At 19.0% G+C, this 18,110-nt stretch overlaps 2 protein-coding genes across 2 annotated transcripts, besides 2 other annotated features; both read left to right on the top strand.

The window, feature by feature from the left end:
- Positions 1–8,256: 8,256 nt before the first annotated feature.
- On the top strand, positions 8,257–9,468 carry PRELSG_0102000 (hypothetical protein; the record flags this gene model as incomplete). The annotated part of the gene is made up of 1 exon (XM_028678145.1): positions 8,257–9,468. The coding sequence occupies one exon, from the start codon at positions 8,257–8,259 to the stop codon at positions 9,466–9,468; it is 1,212 nt and encodes a 403-aa protein (XP_028531385.1).
- Positions 9,469–11,679: 2,211 nt separating this feature from the next.
- Positions 11,680–12,375, top strand: PRELSG_0102100 (hypothetical protein; the record flags this gene model as incomplete). Its single annotated transcript, XM_028678156.1, has 1 exon — positions 11,680–12,375. The coding sequence occupies one exon, from the start codon at positions 11,680–11,682 to the stop codon at positions 12,373–12,375; it is 696 nt and encodes a 231-aa protein (XP_028531386.1).
- Positions 12,376–13,018: 643 nt separating this feature from the next.
- Positions 13,019–13,474: a repeat region.
- Positions 13,475–14,692: 1,218 nt separating this feature from the next.
- Positions 14,693–15,209: a repeat region.
- Positions 15,210–18,110: the final 2,901 nt, after the last annotated feature.

The following is an 18,110-nucleotide window of genomic DNA, read 5'->3' on the forward strand; positions in this document are numbered from 1 at the left end:
TTGTTTCTTTAATACTCAGCAAACTAATTAAACAGACAATTAATAAATCATATGTAAGAAAAATGTTGAGCTGATATGTTAAATTATATTACATATTCTTTGAATTATATTAATTTTTAATAAATAATGCAATGATATATTATTGAATTATCCATTATTATATGACCTTCTTTGAGCTAATCAAGGAAGTTAATACAAAGACTTACCTAACAATTGTGATATAATTTATGAATTTTTATAATATCATCCTATAGGGGTTATAACTATAATATGTATGAATGAGTAATATAATTACGAATTATATAAATTTTTTGAACACTTTATGATATATCTATATATTAACTAGTTATAAAATATTCTTCAATAATTTTCCTATATGGTTGGTAATGAATATTAGCGACTTTTCTAAATAGCATATAGGATAAAATATGGTTATCAGTTCAGTTGTATACCTGAGATACTTAAGAAAATGCATAAAATGAAAATATGTGTATTAAGAAGGAATAATTATTATTTGAACATTTTATATTATTCTTTGGATAATGAATTTATCTTTTGCTATAAATTCATATAGGATATGATAATAAGATACTTTTTCCTTATTATAGATTTGTTTCAATAAAAATAATTGAGAATTTTTGTTCAATATATATATAACTTCTATAGATTAGTGTTTTATTAAATTGCTATTTAATTATTTTTATATAAATAATTAAATATCAAATTAATAAAGAACAAATTGCAGAGTTTTCTTGCAATTTCTTCTAAAACTTAAAGCTTTCTAAAAAAAAAAAAAATTCAAAAAAATTTTTTTTTTTATTGTTATAATTTTTTTTTAAAAACAATTTATTTTATTAAGTAATTTATTTAAATGCCAAAAGAAAATAACATTGCATTTAGCTATCTTTCAATACAAAGAAAGAAAATGTTACAACTAACTAGCTCTCTTTATGAAAAAGCACCTCATAGACCATCTTTTAGCATAATCAAGAATCATCTTTTTAGTTATAAATTCTTAACAAATATAAAAAAGGAAATAAACTAATTTATTCATCAATATTACAATAAATGATGATATCCTAAACAAGAAGTTAGAATAAAAAAACATAATACAATATAATAAAATATAATATACTATAGTAGAAAATAAGATAGTGCAATTGTAGTATAAGATGAAAGGTGTCTAATATGAAATAGTTAATAATTCATTTACAGAATGCATTTATATTATTGATTTAATTTTATATAATTGTATAATTTTTTTATTTCTATATATTATAAATTAATTTAAATTTGTTTTTTTGAATATATTTAAATGCGATAGGATTATATATTACGAAGAAAAACTTATATTAAATTTTTATTGTTCAATATAATATATAAAAAATAATATGCAAATATACTTGTTTATATATTATATTTTTCATTTACTAATATTTATTGGTGTCTTGTATAATATACTTAAACTTATTTTTTTACAAATGCATATAGTCAGAATGTTTGTTATAATTTATTTTCATTTTTTATTCTTCTTTTATTCAAAGAATGTAATTTATAGTCAATTATACATTAAAAAAATATAAAAATTAAAGATATCTTGTTTTTCTAAATTATAATTTACAGTAATGTTCAAATAAAAATATTTTTGTTCAAGAATAAATTCTAATTTTATATTATGAACATATGAATTTTTAGATAATAGCATGTTATTTCATTTAAATTTGTTATACTAATATAATTTTTTTAGGATAACTTTATCTTTTATTTTAAATAGATAAATTATAACTTATCATAAGTACAATTTCAAAAATGATCAAACTTTGTTTGTCGTTATGAAATATAAAATGAATTTTATATGAAAAAAGTAAATTCAAAATGTTTTTTTATGATTCAATGCATTCTATATGAACTTATTGAATAAATATATGAATACATGTATTTTTATGAGACATAAATGTTGTATGTAATAATAAGTAAAAGAAAAAATTTAATATCTAGTTAAAAACTAGAAATACATAGTACTTTTATAAAATAAACCCTTAAAATATATTTAAAGAATATGTATTTCTACACAATCAATAAAAGAAAATGTAAACATACACCAAGGAATAAAAATGAAATATTTTCATAATATTTTATAATGAAAATAACGGTTATATTAAATTTTATGTTCATTTGTATTTTTTCTTTTTAGAAATGCATTTGCTGTTATATTCATAATATTTATTGATATTTGTAGGAATATTACAATAAAAAAATTAAAAATTCATGATTATTACTACATATAAGGACGAATATTTCAAGAGTATTTTTTTTTTTTTTGTAATTTATTATTAATTTCTAATGTAATAGTATTTATTCTCTAATATTTTTTTATTATCAAATTTATTTAAAGACGTGTTTTCATGAACTAATTATAAATTTGTACTGATTATCAAAAGGAATCTTGAACAATTGATCCAAAGAAATTAATTATAAGAAAATAATAATACACATTATTTCAGAAGAGAAATTTCATATGAAATTCCATAAATTAGGAGTTTTTTAGATCCTTATATTTCATTTTACATTTAAATTTATTTATAGATAATCCAGCGAATTTATAAGCATTACGGAAGATCACCTCATAACTATTTATAGTAGTAAACATGATGGAATAATATTATCACTTCACGAAATGATTAATGTATTGATAAAATTATATAAAGTAATACGAAATTAAATCTTGATTCATGAATTCACAAAAATTATTTTTGGGAAAATTTTTTGATATGGTGATTTATTAATTAGCCGTTTAATGACTTTGCTAGAGTATAAACAAACAAATTAATAAAGAACATGTATAACTAAGTATACATTTACATATATATTCGTTTTTATTATATATATATAATTTTTTTATGATGAATAATATTTAATCTGAGTTAAATTTTACTGCATCTTTTAATAAACCTACTAATTTGTTATAAATGAGTTTTTATTTATAAAGAATTAGTATCTTCTTTTAATTAAAAACATACAAACAATTTATAACAATTAATAAAGTCAAAACTTTAATTTATTCAATGTTGCTTTGAAATATACATTGATTATAATAAAAAAATTATAATTTTTATATCTTAAATTTTTATGAGTAAAATTAATTCTTCCTTAAAAAAAATTTCCTCAAAAAAAAAAATTTAAACTTTTTTTTTTTAAAATGCATCAAAAAAAACTAAACAAACAAAAAAAAATATATATATTTTTTTTAATTTTTTTTTTTTATTAGTGTCAATACATACTAGTTTGTACATACACGTACAGTAAACTAGCTTAGTGTACTACAAAAATTATAATATCTTTTGTTAACCAGTTAGTGCGTTTGTAACTTGTATATACACATACAGTAACCTAGAATAGTGTACTGAAAAAGGTTAATAATAGCTTTTATTAACCATATGGAGGTAAATATATCTGAAGAATTATTGATGGTTTTAATTTCTAATAGAAAAATAAAAGAAATTTTTGGTGGCAATACGGAAATAATTTATTATTTAATTAGTGCAAATTTAGTATCAATGGATATAACGTATAGAAATGATGATATCATAGAGATTATACGAAGAATAGAAGAATATGTTTAAAGAGCTATCACAATTTTTAATGAAGGATATAATAGACCTATGGATAAGAATGATGAATATGTAAGACGATACTTGAAGCTGGAGTATTTATCATTGAATCATATATTCTATAATGAATATGATAATCGAAATTATTAAGGATTATCTATTTATCATGATTCTGAATTTATAATGAGTTTAATTTATTATATTTATTTAGGATATGATGTTAAAATATCATATTTTCAATTTAGAAATATATATCTTAGACTACTAGAACCAATGACTTCTTTATGTTCATAAAATATCACAGTAGGATGACAATTTCATATGTTTAAATTTTATAATTTTGGATATATGCTTACATTAAGTTATATAATAAAGGAACTAAGTAAGCCTAATAAACAAGAAATATAGGAATATTTATAGAAAATATATACTATAGAAAATAATATTAGTGAAAATTTTTTATCAGGAAATATTCAAATGCCACTAAAAGAGGTGAATAAAATAGAATGTTGAACATATAACTGCATTTTGGAAATCATTTAATAATTTTTTCTTAATTAATTTATATGAATAAATTGTTACAATAGTTATTATACGTATGTTAGTGGTTAATAAAATTAGTTATTAACCTTTTATAGTACACTAAGTTTACTACTTGTGTACGTATAAGTTAGCCATGCACTAACGCTAGTTAATAAAAAAAAAAAAAAAATAAAGTTATTTTTTTTTGTTTGTTTATTTTTATTGATATACTTCTTTGTAATTTAAAAAAAAAAAAAAAATTTTTAAATATTTTTTTTAGTTGGTGGAAATTATTTTTTTTTTATGTTATGTTTTAATTTTTTTTTGAGTCTTTTAAAAATTAAAAGAAGAAATGTTAACTTATTAAAAATTTAAGAGATAAAAAATGTTTATGTATTATTCAATGTATATCTTGAAATAACATTGAATATAATAAAATTTTGACTTTATTAATTATTATAGCTTATCTGTATGTTTTTAATTAAAAGAATAAGTAATTCTTTGTAAATAAAAACTCATTTATAATAATTAAAAAAAAACTAATATATATATAAGCGTATATTTAGTTATACAATGCTCTTTATTAATTTGTTTGTTTAATACTCTAGCAAAGTCATTAAATGACCATTTAATAAATCAGTTAGTATATTATCAATTTTTTTAATTCATATATTCCATGAATAATATCAAGTACATCTAGATAATTTTATTGAACTATTTGACAATATTACATATGTTTAAATACTATTTAGTAATATTATTGTAAAATTCTTGGAAGATATTTAAGTAATATTTCTCATGTCTTATTGTATAAAATAAATTTTAAATTCATAATTTTATTATGATTATCTATAAATTGTATTAGTATTCAATATTCTATGTATTGCTATATTATTGTTTTATAACTTGGCTGTTCGCAGACTTTGGTAAACGACTAAATAAAACATATTATTAAGGAGCATATGGGGAAAATATTTATTAATTTTATTTAACTATGTTATTTCTTTATGAAGAAGTTGCTTTAATTAAGTATTTAATTGTTCAAATGCATAAATTATTAATTATAACAATATATACAATATATATTAAACATTTTATATAGAAACATAATTATAATACATTTAATAAGATATACTATCTCGTAATATTTTACTAGTTACTAAGATTATTTGATATTTTTTGTTTGTATTTCATTCTTAGAAAATAATGAATTAAAATTTTCCCTAATAAGATTATTATTTTTTTTTATTTATTTATGTTAAAGAAAAAAAATGTCTTCTCAAAAAAAAAAAAATCTTTTTAATATTCCTATTTTTTTATTTATTTTTTTCATTTATTTATTAGCTATGACATTGTTTGAGCATTTACAGTCTCTACTATTGGAATTGTTTATAAACAAAGTTAATTCTATTTACTTTGCACAAAATTACTTTTTACTTTGAAAAAGGTTAATGTATCATTTTATTAATTAATTATTGATATATCATTTGCTATATTAATCCTTAGTTAAATAAGTACTATATAAATCTTCTATCATACGTTTATTTTCCCTAAAAAATATTTTTATTATAGTGCACAATCATTTTAGAATGTTGAGAAAATAATTTTTTTTGCCCTAGTATTATATATATATATATATATATATATATATATATATATATATATATATATATATATATATATAAATTTATTGTTTTTAAAAAAAAAGAAAAAAAAAATAATTTTTAGACTGAAACATCCATAAGGATAGAGAAAATGAAAATTTTCACAACAGAAGATATTTTTTATAAGAATAAATAAAAATATCTAAGAATATAATAAAAAATTAAGAGAGAACTGATTTTATTCACTGTACATTATGTGCCTATATAAGTTTATTTGATATACATTTGATTGTGTATGTCAAAAACGTAAATAGTAAATTATTAAATATTTAATTATCTTTGAATTCAATTTCCATTTAAAATAAATAGTAAAATTTTATTAGAATTAATGGAAACTCTTCTAAATACTCTTTACAAACTTAATTATTTACTGATATAAAAGTAATTAAATAGTCAATAAAATAATTGATAAAATATCTGCCTACGATGCTTCATTCATTGTGGAATTTCAATTTGTTCATTAATTATAAACTATTCCATAAAGAATTTTTTCTATATGGTAAATGATATATATTTTTAATAATTATACAATATCAATGGAATGGAATATATTAAATCTAAAAGTTAAGTTGTATATGCACTATATTTAGGAAATAATATATACATTTAGTGTTACTAAATAAATAAAAAAAACATTATTTTATTTTGAAAATTATTTCATTTTACTATATAGGTAGTTTTTTGTTATATATATATAAGTGATATATTTAGTTTTTTTTTTTTTTTGAAAATAATTTTAATTGTGATTAATAAGAAATTTTAAAATATTATATGAAAATTTTCAAAAAAATTAATTAGTGTATTAAGATAATATAACATTTAGTTAAAATATTATCAATTTGAGAATTGCAAATTTTATGTAAAATGTGTTTAATATCACATAGAATAATTATATATATGTTATACATTATTTATAATAGATAATTTAAAAATAAAGAACATTAGAAGAAAACAATTTACATTTTTTTTATTTATGTGAATGATTAATTCTCTACAAAAATTAATGTGCATTTAATTAATAAATAACGTATGTAACTCTACTATAAGAAATGCCATTAATGCCACAACATTTATTCCAATGAAAAAACAAAAGACGAATAATTATAATAATACTAGGAATTTAAGATAAGAAAAAATACAAATAAGATATAATAATATTAAATTCACGATAATATTTATAATATGATTATTAAATTTTATACCATAAATAACATTAAAATAAAAATGAAGTTGAATAGATCTCTTATTTAACAAATGAATTATATAAATTAAGGTATTGAAGAAAGGAATAAAATATAACATACAATAACATAATTTAATAAAATACATTATAATAAAAAGAAAAGATAGAATATAAATATATAATGAAAGTTAAAGATCTACTTAGAGCTTGTATTTATAATATTGATTTAGTGCTACATGATAACATAATGTATTTTTTCATTTGAATTTCATATTTATAATATCTTTTCTTCTAATTTATTTAAATGAAATATAAATTCATGTTACGAGAAAAAAAATTCTTAAATTAAATTTTTATTTTTCTATATATAATAAATAAATTAAAATGTGATTATGTTTCATATTATATATTTTTCATTTACTTATATTTCATATGACATGAATATTTAATTACATTTTTTTTTCACTAATTTGACATTTAAAATGCCTTTATTTTCTATTGATTAGTTAATTTTATTATTTTATGATGCATGTAATTTATGATATAATATTCATAATAAATAAATTATAACATAACATTAAATTCAATCATCTTTAAAATTTTATATGTATTTGAGGGTGTTTAAAAAATATTTAAGTTTATATAAAACATCTAATATATAAGTATAATTCTTTTATAGTGTATCAAATGGTACTCCTTGGTATGATAATGAATCCTGCTAATGAATGTTTATGCTTAATCTTTTATTACATTAAATATACAAAAAAATTAATTTATATAAGTGTTAAATAATAAATGCATAAAATTTATTTATTAGTTTGAACTGTAAAAATAATTTGAATAAAATAAATTAGATTTAAACTATCATATTTTTTAGCCTAGCATGCTTCATATGAAACTACCAAATAAATATATGAATTTATATATTTATCTCAATATGCAGTTCATTCAATTAAAAATAGTAAAATGAAATTCAAAGAAAAAAAATTTAAATAAATACTATTTGAATATACTTAACAATCTAAATATATTAAAAAATAAGATTATTTTATACAATATAAGTAAATAAGACATTTATTTGTTAAAAAAAAAAAAAATAAATAACTTTAATAAATATTTATAGTAAAAATAATTATTGCTTTTAAATTAATATTTACATTTCTATTATGAATTAAAAACTATTTTTTTATATATATACATAATTTTTATTAATATTTATACTAATATTATTATAAAAAAAATTCAAAATTTTTATTTGTTGTTCTCTATTATTAAAATGAATATATTTAATGCATTTCATTTTCATAATTTGTTATTAAATTCTAACATGATAATATTCATGCTCAATATTTGCTTATTATCAAATATATATAAGGATGTAGTTCTATCAAATAATCATGAACTTGGATTAATTACTAAAAGGAATGTTGCAGAAGCGATTAAAGAAAAAATAGAACTTAATAAGGAAAATTATAATGATAATAACTTGAATATTGATGAAATCATACAAAAATACACTTTTTCAGAATATTGCATATACATAGAATTAATGAATGAAATTTTTTTAGAAAAAAGTTTAATTGAGATTGAAAATAATATAGAAAGAAACGCTGCAATTATTTATGGTCAATTTTATAAGAATAAAATAGTATTATCATTTAATGAAGTGATGAATGTACATCGTAGAACAGTTAACATATTACGTATAGTGGATTCATTACCAGAAGATAATGGTCTTTTTAAATATCTTCCTTTGATAGTGAAAATGGTAACTATAGAATCATTGAACAATATAAATCATGAAACAACTGAAAGAGAAATAAAGGTGCATCCATCCATCATATCAAATATATCAAATTTACTTTTTAATAAACTAGAACCATTAAATGAAGTGATAAATAATGATCAATTTGTCACAATAAAATACCTAATAATGGAATCGATTAACGATGTTATTGATCATTATAATGATAGATTTAGAAGACCAATAATAATCGATGAACAGTTTGTGCTAAATTTTTTTATTGCGGAATATAATGCACTAAATAATATAGTTATGTATATGTGTAGTTATTTTGATAGAAGACGAGAAATAATTCCTATGCAGCATCTCTCCAAAAAAATAATTGAAGAAATTATACGTGCTTATTCAAAATGTAATATTAAATTAACTTATAATCAATTCAAAACAATTCATTACAATATATTGGAACGGGTTCACTATATGATGTCTAATGTATTAACAGAGGAATTTATAAGGACCCGTTTTCGTCCATACTATACTTTGGAAATAAGATTAACTATAAAATTTTCAGATAAGAAAGTTTGTGAGTTAAATATGGAAGGAGATGGTGAATCATACGATATAGATTTCATAAAAAGTAGAGTTGTAGAAGCTTTTCAATTAGAAAATATTGATATATCACCAAATGAAATGAACAATGTAGCATATAGAATATATAATTCTATTAGAGATATTATTTTGTAAATATTCTTAAAAAAAGTATTTGTAAGAATAAAAAGCTATTGTTGCAACTATACGCAAAAGCATAATCATATACTTCTTGTTTTATTTATTTCATAGATAATATTATCATAAAGATAGTTATATATCATTTGATATTGAGATATATGCTCAAATATTAATCATATAATTGTAAAAGACATGATAAATTTTTCATATTTATTTGTTCAAAGTTCATCATGTAAAAAAAATTTTGAATTAATATGTTAAATAAAAAGATTCATTCTCTGAATTGTATTAATTTTTATTAAATAATGCAATGAAATATTATTGGCCTCTATTATATATCATATTAGGATTTTTTAAATAATTACTCGAATTATATAAAGATTTACCTAATAATTGCAATATAACTTGTTAATAATTTTTATAAAATCATTCTATATAGATGATTTATATTTTAGCCATTTGCATAATTCAGCGAAGTAGAGAATGAACCTATTAATAGAGAGCATGAAGAGAAATCTCTACTAATTTTCTTTATGTTATAATACTTGTTTGTGTAGGATTTCATTTTAATATTAGTAAAGTGCTATGTTATTGGTTAATGAATAAATTCATTGCCTTTAATTAGTATGCAGTTTTAAGTTTCTCCTTGATAAAACTTATTTATACGTGCACATGGTTGATTGAATAGCACTAACTAATTAGTGAGACCAAATATTATTTTGTTTTATCTAGGAGTACATTGTATGTTGGTTAATAGAAAAAGGTTAATAACTTTTTGTAATATAAAATTATCTTACGAATCAGAAAAGTATAAGTTACCATGTATTGTTTATAGTCATTAAAAAAAAAAAAATATATACATATATAGTTATATATATTTTTTTGTTTATTTTATTTATATACATCTTTGTAATTAAAAAAAAAAATAATATTTTTTTTTTCTTAAGAAATTGTTGACTTTTTTGAATTGAAAAGAGAATTAATTTTTACTTACCTAAAAAATTAATATATGAAAGAGTATAATGTTTATATTATATTCAATTTGTATATTTTGAAATAACATTGAATAACTCAGAGTTTAACCTTTGTTATTTGCTATAAATTTTATGTGCATTTTTAATTAAAGGAATATAATTATTTTTTGTAAATAAAAACACATTCATAATAATAAACATATGTCTGTTAAGCAATAAAAAATTATTCAATTAAATTAAATATTATATATTATAAAATATTATTATATATATAATAAAATAATTATATATAAATAAAAATCCGTATATTTAGTTATACATGCTCTTTATTAATTTGTTTGTTCAATACTTTAGAGAAGTCATTGAAAAGGTAATTAATAAATGAACTTTATTATTCCGCATCTATTTAATGGTGTATTTTCTTTTGTTAGTTTTGTTCTCTAAATAGGAATGTATTTATTTTAAGTTATATATATTTTATCTGTATTACGATGTTATCAAAAAGTTATTTTCTTAATATTTTTTGATATTTTTTTGAATAACTTTTATTTATATGAAGATAGAGTTTTTCCTTCCTCATTAATAGAAATGTTTAATATAAGAATTCAAAATGTGAATATTTTTATTTTTGTAGTAATACATAAAATGAAGAAATTAAAATATATAAATGTTTTATTTAGAGTTTTATATAAAATTATTTTTTTTATTGCATACCACTTTATTCATAATTGTCGCTTCATATTTTAACTTATAATTGATTGATAGTTAATTTTATTTTAGTATTTACTTATTTTTTTAATTAATGCAATTTTATTTTAATTATAATTTGTATGAGCAATTTCATTATATTTAATTTGGTATAATCTACACATATATTTGTTTATTTACTTTTTTTGGTTTTATTTATTTATATAATGTTCTAATATATATAATATTATTTTTTATATATTTACGTATTTATTAGAAGTTACAATTGGGTTTATATACTTGTTAAATTATAAAATTAAAGAGAGTTATTATTAATAGAATGCAAATTATGTTTTTCTTAAAATATTTTTTTAAAACATAGGAAACAATTTTGAAAATAATAAAAAAATTATTTAATATTAGTAATTATCTTTGAGTATAATAAGCGTTTTTTAGTTATATATATGTCTATATATGTATATATGTAAATCATTAGTTTGCATAATTTATTTTTTTTTTTATAAAAAAAAATCATTATTTTATATGAATTTACTTATTCTTTAAAATGGGAATTTTTAAAATAAATTATTTTTTTTGTACATTATTAGTTATATATTTATGGGAAACGTTTTTATATAATGCTAATTTATTTGTAACTTTATCTAATAGCATATTACAAAAATATGATTTACAAGTATACCATAAAAGAAGGAATCTTGCAGAAAGCAATTTTTCTAGTACTAGCAATAAACGTAATTATGAAATTTTTCAAGACGAAAGTTTATATGCATATTGTTTATGTGAAGTTGAATACCTGTCAGTAAAAAAATCGATACCTGTGATAATTGATGAGCATGGGAATTTGACTAAAGAAGTTGTTAAGGGAGTTACTAAAATTGATAATACTGTTCGTGTGCTCCTTAATTTTAAGGATATTATATTTTCAGAAGAGAGAGTTCAAAATTTAATATTAAGAATGACTAATCGTTTTGAAGAAAGAATTTCAAGTCCCTTAAAAAAAAGTGAAATTGATCTCATGTTAAAACATCTCGAGGCTGAGTTTGAGTTATCATATAATTTATTCCAATCTATATATGATCATCATAATGGAGAGGATATAAATAGAATTTTAGGAGATTGGTTAATAAAAGCTATTATTAACCTTTTTCAGTACACGATGCTAGGTTACTGTGCGTGTATATACAAGTACCCACGCACTGACTCATTAACAAAGGATATTATAATTTTTGTAGTACACTAAGCTAGTTTTGTTTTATGTGTATGTACAAACTAATTGTGTACTAACACTGATAAAAAAAAAAAAAATAATTTTTTTTTTTTTGGGTAGAAAATCTTTAATAGATAAAAATTTAATTATCTTTTATAAAATTAAAAAGATAAAATTAATAATGATTTGTTATAATCAATGTTATATTTTAAAATAACATTGAATAATGTAAATATTTGACTTTATTAATTGTTATAGTTTGTATGTACGTTTTTAATTAAAAGAATAAGTAATTCTTTATAATTAAAAACTCATTTATAACAATTAATATGGCTATTATAAGCGTAATAAAATTTTATTCAGTCATAAATGCTCTTTATTAATTTGCTTGTTTAATACTCTAGCAAAGTCATTAAACGGCCAATTAATATATCAGTAAGATAAAATAAAATTTGGTCTTACTAATTGGCTAATGCTATTCAATTAATCACATACATGTATAAATTTTTTTTATTAAGTCAAAAATTAAAGCTGTATATTAATTAAGGATAATGGATTTCTTCATTGAACAGCTCTCTAGAACCAGAATAAAGGAACTATGTTATCTTGTTTCTTTGTCCTTTATCTAATTTTACAACGTCCAATTTTTTTTGTATATCTTTGTACACTTTTTCACTTTTTCCATAAATATCAAAGTGACTCTTAGGCTCTAATAAATTAGTAGGTATAGATTTGCTTTTATCCTTGTCAACAGCTTGTATTAAATTCTTTAACTGATTTTCATGTATTCTCCTTTTCTTATGGCTTAGTAATTTAATATTATCTAAAGGAATATGTATCTCAATACCTTTGTAATATATAGACATAGCCTTTAGGACAGTATCGTTAACCCCTGTAACTCTATAAGGAAAATACTAGTAAGGTTTATATTGGAAATTTCCACTTTAATACTTTATTTGTTTTCCCCCATAATATAATAGTTCATGTAAAATGATATATCTTACATTAATGTCCCTTTTTGTAACTTTTGATTTCTCATCAAATTTATTTAGATCTCTACATACTTTCTTTCAGCAACCTTTTAAATGAAGAATTATTATTTCTGATGATGTTTCAGGTATTAATTTAGTGATTTATTAATTTTATGTTTAATGACTTTGCTAGAGTATTGAACAAACAAATTAACAAAGAGAATGTATACCTAAGTATTCGTTTATATATATATATATATTTATTTATTTTTATTATATATATATATTTATTTTTATTATATATATATTGGCATTTTATAATGTTGGTTAATAAAAGCTATTATTAACTTTTTTCAGTACACTACGTTAGGTTGCTGTACGAGTATGTACAAGTTACCCATGCACTGATTGGCTAACAAAAGATATTATAATTTGTGTAGTACATTAAGCTAGGTTACCATACACGTATGTACAAATTAGTATGTACTGATACTAATAAAAAAAAAAAAATATATATATATATTTTTGTTTGTTTGTTTGTTTATTTTTTTGGGAGGGGGAATTTTTTTTAAGGAAGAATTAGTTTTTACTTATAAAAACTTAAGATATAAAACTTATAATGTTTTTGTTATAATCAATGTATATTTCGAAATAACACTGAATAAATTATTGACTTTATTAATTGTTATAAATTATTTGTACGTTTTTAACTAAAAGAATAAGTAATTCTTTGTAAATAAAAACTTATTTATAACAAATTAGTAGGTCTATTAAAAGAGGCAGTAGAATTTAACTTAGATTAAATAGTATGCATTATAAAAAAACCAATATATATATATAAACGTATACTTAGTTATGCATGCTCTTTATTAATTTGTTTGTTTAATACTCTAGCAAAGTCATTAATCGGGCAATTAATAAAACAAATGTATAATATCCATATCATAAATTAAATTGTTCTGTATTGCTTAAAAGGTATATGTTTAATTTTATAAATATGTCTTTATTTACAAAGAATTTGTATATTCTTTTAATTAAAAACACACACAATTTGTAATAAATAACTAAAGTTAAAACTCTAATTTATTCAATGTTATTTCAATATATATGTCCCTTTTTTTTATGTAAATAAAAAAAAATTAATTCTATTTCTAATTAGAGCAAAAGTCAATCGACAAAAAAAAAGTAATTTTAATTTTTTTTAATTTTAATTACAAAGACGTATATACAATAAATAAATAAATAAAAAAAAAAAATAACTTTATATATATATATATTTTTTTTTTTTAACTAGCGTCAGTGCATGAATAACTTTTATTTTTCTGACCAGTAGCTCATTTTATTTTACAAAAGGTTTATAACAATTTTTTTATTAACCATCTAGAGAAACCTCTACATATATAATAAATTCCAAACGTAGTTAATTATGGAGCTTCACTAAATGAAACACGTGATATATTATTGTAAATTGCTACAGAACCTTGTACTATTTCTTCAAAAGATATGTCTTATTTTGCATATAAAATTTTAAGTATATAATTAAGACTTTTGTGGGAAATTTCATTTATATCATTTTCTTGTGGGTAATAAGCATTAGTGTGAAATAGTTTTATTTGTAATTCCTTAGTAATGTAATTTTGAAACTCTTAACCATATATATAGAACCTCGATCAGTAAGTATACTTTTCGGAAAACCAAAATAAGGAATCCAAATATATCTTAACATTTTTATGGCATCAACAGTACTAGGAAGCTTATCTGTTACATCATCTACCATAAAGCGTGAGAGATGATCAATTGATATCTGTAAATAATATTTTTTTCCTTTCCATTTTTTTAGTCCTACTATACCTAATGATAGCATATCAAACAAATTCAGTTTTGATAATTGATTTATTAATTGCCTGTTTAATGACTTTGCTAGAGTATTAAGCAAACAAATTAATAAACAGCATGTATAACTAAGTATACGTTTATGTATATATATTCGTTTTATTATATATATATATATACTGTTTTCTTATGATGCATAATATTTAATTGAAGTTAAATTTTACTGCATCTTTTAATAAACCTATTAACAGCTATAAATGAGTTGTTATTTACAAAGAATTAATATCTTCTTTTAATTAATTACATACAAACAATTTATAACAATTTATTAAGTCACAATTTTATGATATCCAATGTTATTTCAAGATATACATTGAATAATACATAAACATTTCTCATATCTCTTAAGTTTTTAATAAGTTAACATTTCTTTCTTTTAATTTTTATTTACACTAAAAATTAAAACATATTATAACATAACATAACTTTCAAAACTCTTCAAAAAAAAAAAAATATATTAATTTTTTTTTTTTTTTTTTTTTAATTACAAAGATGTATATATATATATAAATAAACAAACAAAAAAAATAACTTTATTTTTTTTTTTTTTTTATAAGACTAGCGTCAGTGCATGGCTAACTTGTATGTATACAACTAGAAACTAGCTTAGCATGCTACAAAAGGTTAATAATACCTTTTATTAACCAATAATGCTTGATTTTTATCAGGTTTTATAATTTCCCTGCTTTATAATTTTGATTTATTAATTGCCTATTTAATGATTTTGCTAGGGTATTGATAGATAAATAAATTCATTGCTCTTAATTAATATGTAGTTTTAATAATTTTCTAGATAAAATTTATTTATATGTGTGCTTTATTAATTGAATAGCACTAATCAATTAGTAAGACAAATTTTTAAATTTTGTCTTATCTAGTAGTATACTACATGCAATGTTTAAGGTATTAAAACCGTGACCAATTTAGTGCGTCTAATAAGAATTTTTTTTTAGACATATCTCGATTACAAAAAAAAAAAAGAATATTATGTCTTTTTATTTTTTTTTTTTTTCTTGATCATAAAAATTTTTTTTATGGAAAAACATTGAAAAAGAAAAGGGTACCAAGTGGATTACTTTTATTTTTATTTAGCTTTTATAGACTTTTATTTTTCTTAAAGTGATTTAATTAATTTTGTATTATACACAGAATTTGTAATACAAAATTATAAAGGAGTCCTAAAGCTTGCTTTTTATTAAATTGGATATTCATTACTTTTATCCAAGTCTTTGAATGTCCAATTAATAAAACACTTGGATATTAAACAAATAAATTAATAAATAGCATGTATAACTAAATACACGGATTTATATATATATATATATATATATATATATATATATATACTTATTCTATTATATGTATAATAGCATTCAATATATATAATATTTAATTTGAATTAAACAATTCTATATTGCTTGACATACATGTTTACATTTATAAATGTGTTTTTATTTACAAAGAATAAGTATATTCTTTTAATTAAAAAAACACACAAAATTTATAGCAAACAACAAAAATTAAGCCCTAAGTTCTTAAATATTATATAAAAAAAATATATAAATCGAATACAACATAAACATTATATTATTTATATCAATTTTTTATCTTTCAATTAAAATTAATAATATTTCAATTCAAAACACGTCAAAAATTTCCCAAAAAAAAAAAATTAAATTATTTCTTTTTTTTTTATTCAAGGATATATAAAAAAAAAATAAACAAAAAAAAAATATAACTATATATATATATTTTTTTTATTTATAACTAGCGTCAGAGAATGGCTTACTTATATTTCCCTGACTATTAAGATAATTTTATATTAAAAAAAGTTAATAATATTTTTTTATTAACCAGTTATTCAATATTATTTCAAAATATACAAATCGAATACAACATAAGCATTATACTTTTCATACCTTAATTTTTATCTTTCAATTAAAAATTAATAATCTTTCAACTCAAAACATAAACAACTTCCAAAAAAAAAGTTAAAAATACATTTTTTTTTTTTAAATTACAAATTTATATAAAAAAAAAATATAACTTTATATATATATTTTTTTTAACTAGCATCAGTGCATGTTTGACTTTTGTTTTCCTAACTAGTAAGCTAATTTTATACTACAAAAGGATGATAACATTTTTTTATTAACCATACTCTACCTCCAAGAGAAGTAATAACATTACATATAGTTTGCTCTTTTTGGCTTGTTTTGTAGCTTCTAACTCCTTATGTATTATTTTATTATTTCTTCTATCCTTTCTATTCAAATATTCAAATAGCAAAAGGTTATTTCTATTACAAATATCAAAATAATCTTTTGGTTTTAATACTTTAGCAGTGTCTAATTTTATTTTACAATGGTCAGCTACTTGTACTAGGCCTCTGATTTATTAATTGCCCGTTTAATGACTTTGCTAGAGTATTAAACAAACAAATTAATAAAGAGCATGTATAACTAAGTATACGTTTATATATATATATTCGTTTTTATTATATATATATATATACTGTTTTCTTATGATGCATAATATTTAATTGAAGTTAAATTTTACTGCATCTTTTAATAAACCTATTAACAGTTATAAATGAGTTTTTATTTACAAAGAATTAATATCTTCTTTTAATTAAAAACATACAAATAATTTATAACAATTTATTAAGTCAAAATTTTATGATATTCAATGTTATTTCAAAAATATACATTGAATAATACATAAATATTTCTCTTATCTCTTAAGTTTTTAATAAGTTAACATTTCTTTCTTTTAATTTTTATTTACACTAAAAATTAAAACATAACATAACATAAAACTCTTCCAAAAAAAAAAATATTTAATTTTTTTTTTTTTTTTTTTTAAATTACAAAGATGTATATATATATAAATAAACAAACAAAA

This window comes from Plasmodium relictum, assembly GCF_900005765.1.
Source record: "Plasmodium relictum strain SGS1 genome assembly, chromosome: 1".
Lineage (NCBI taxonomy): Eukaryota > Apicomplexa > Aconoidasida > Haemosporida > Plasmodiidae > Plasmodium > Plasmodium relictum.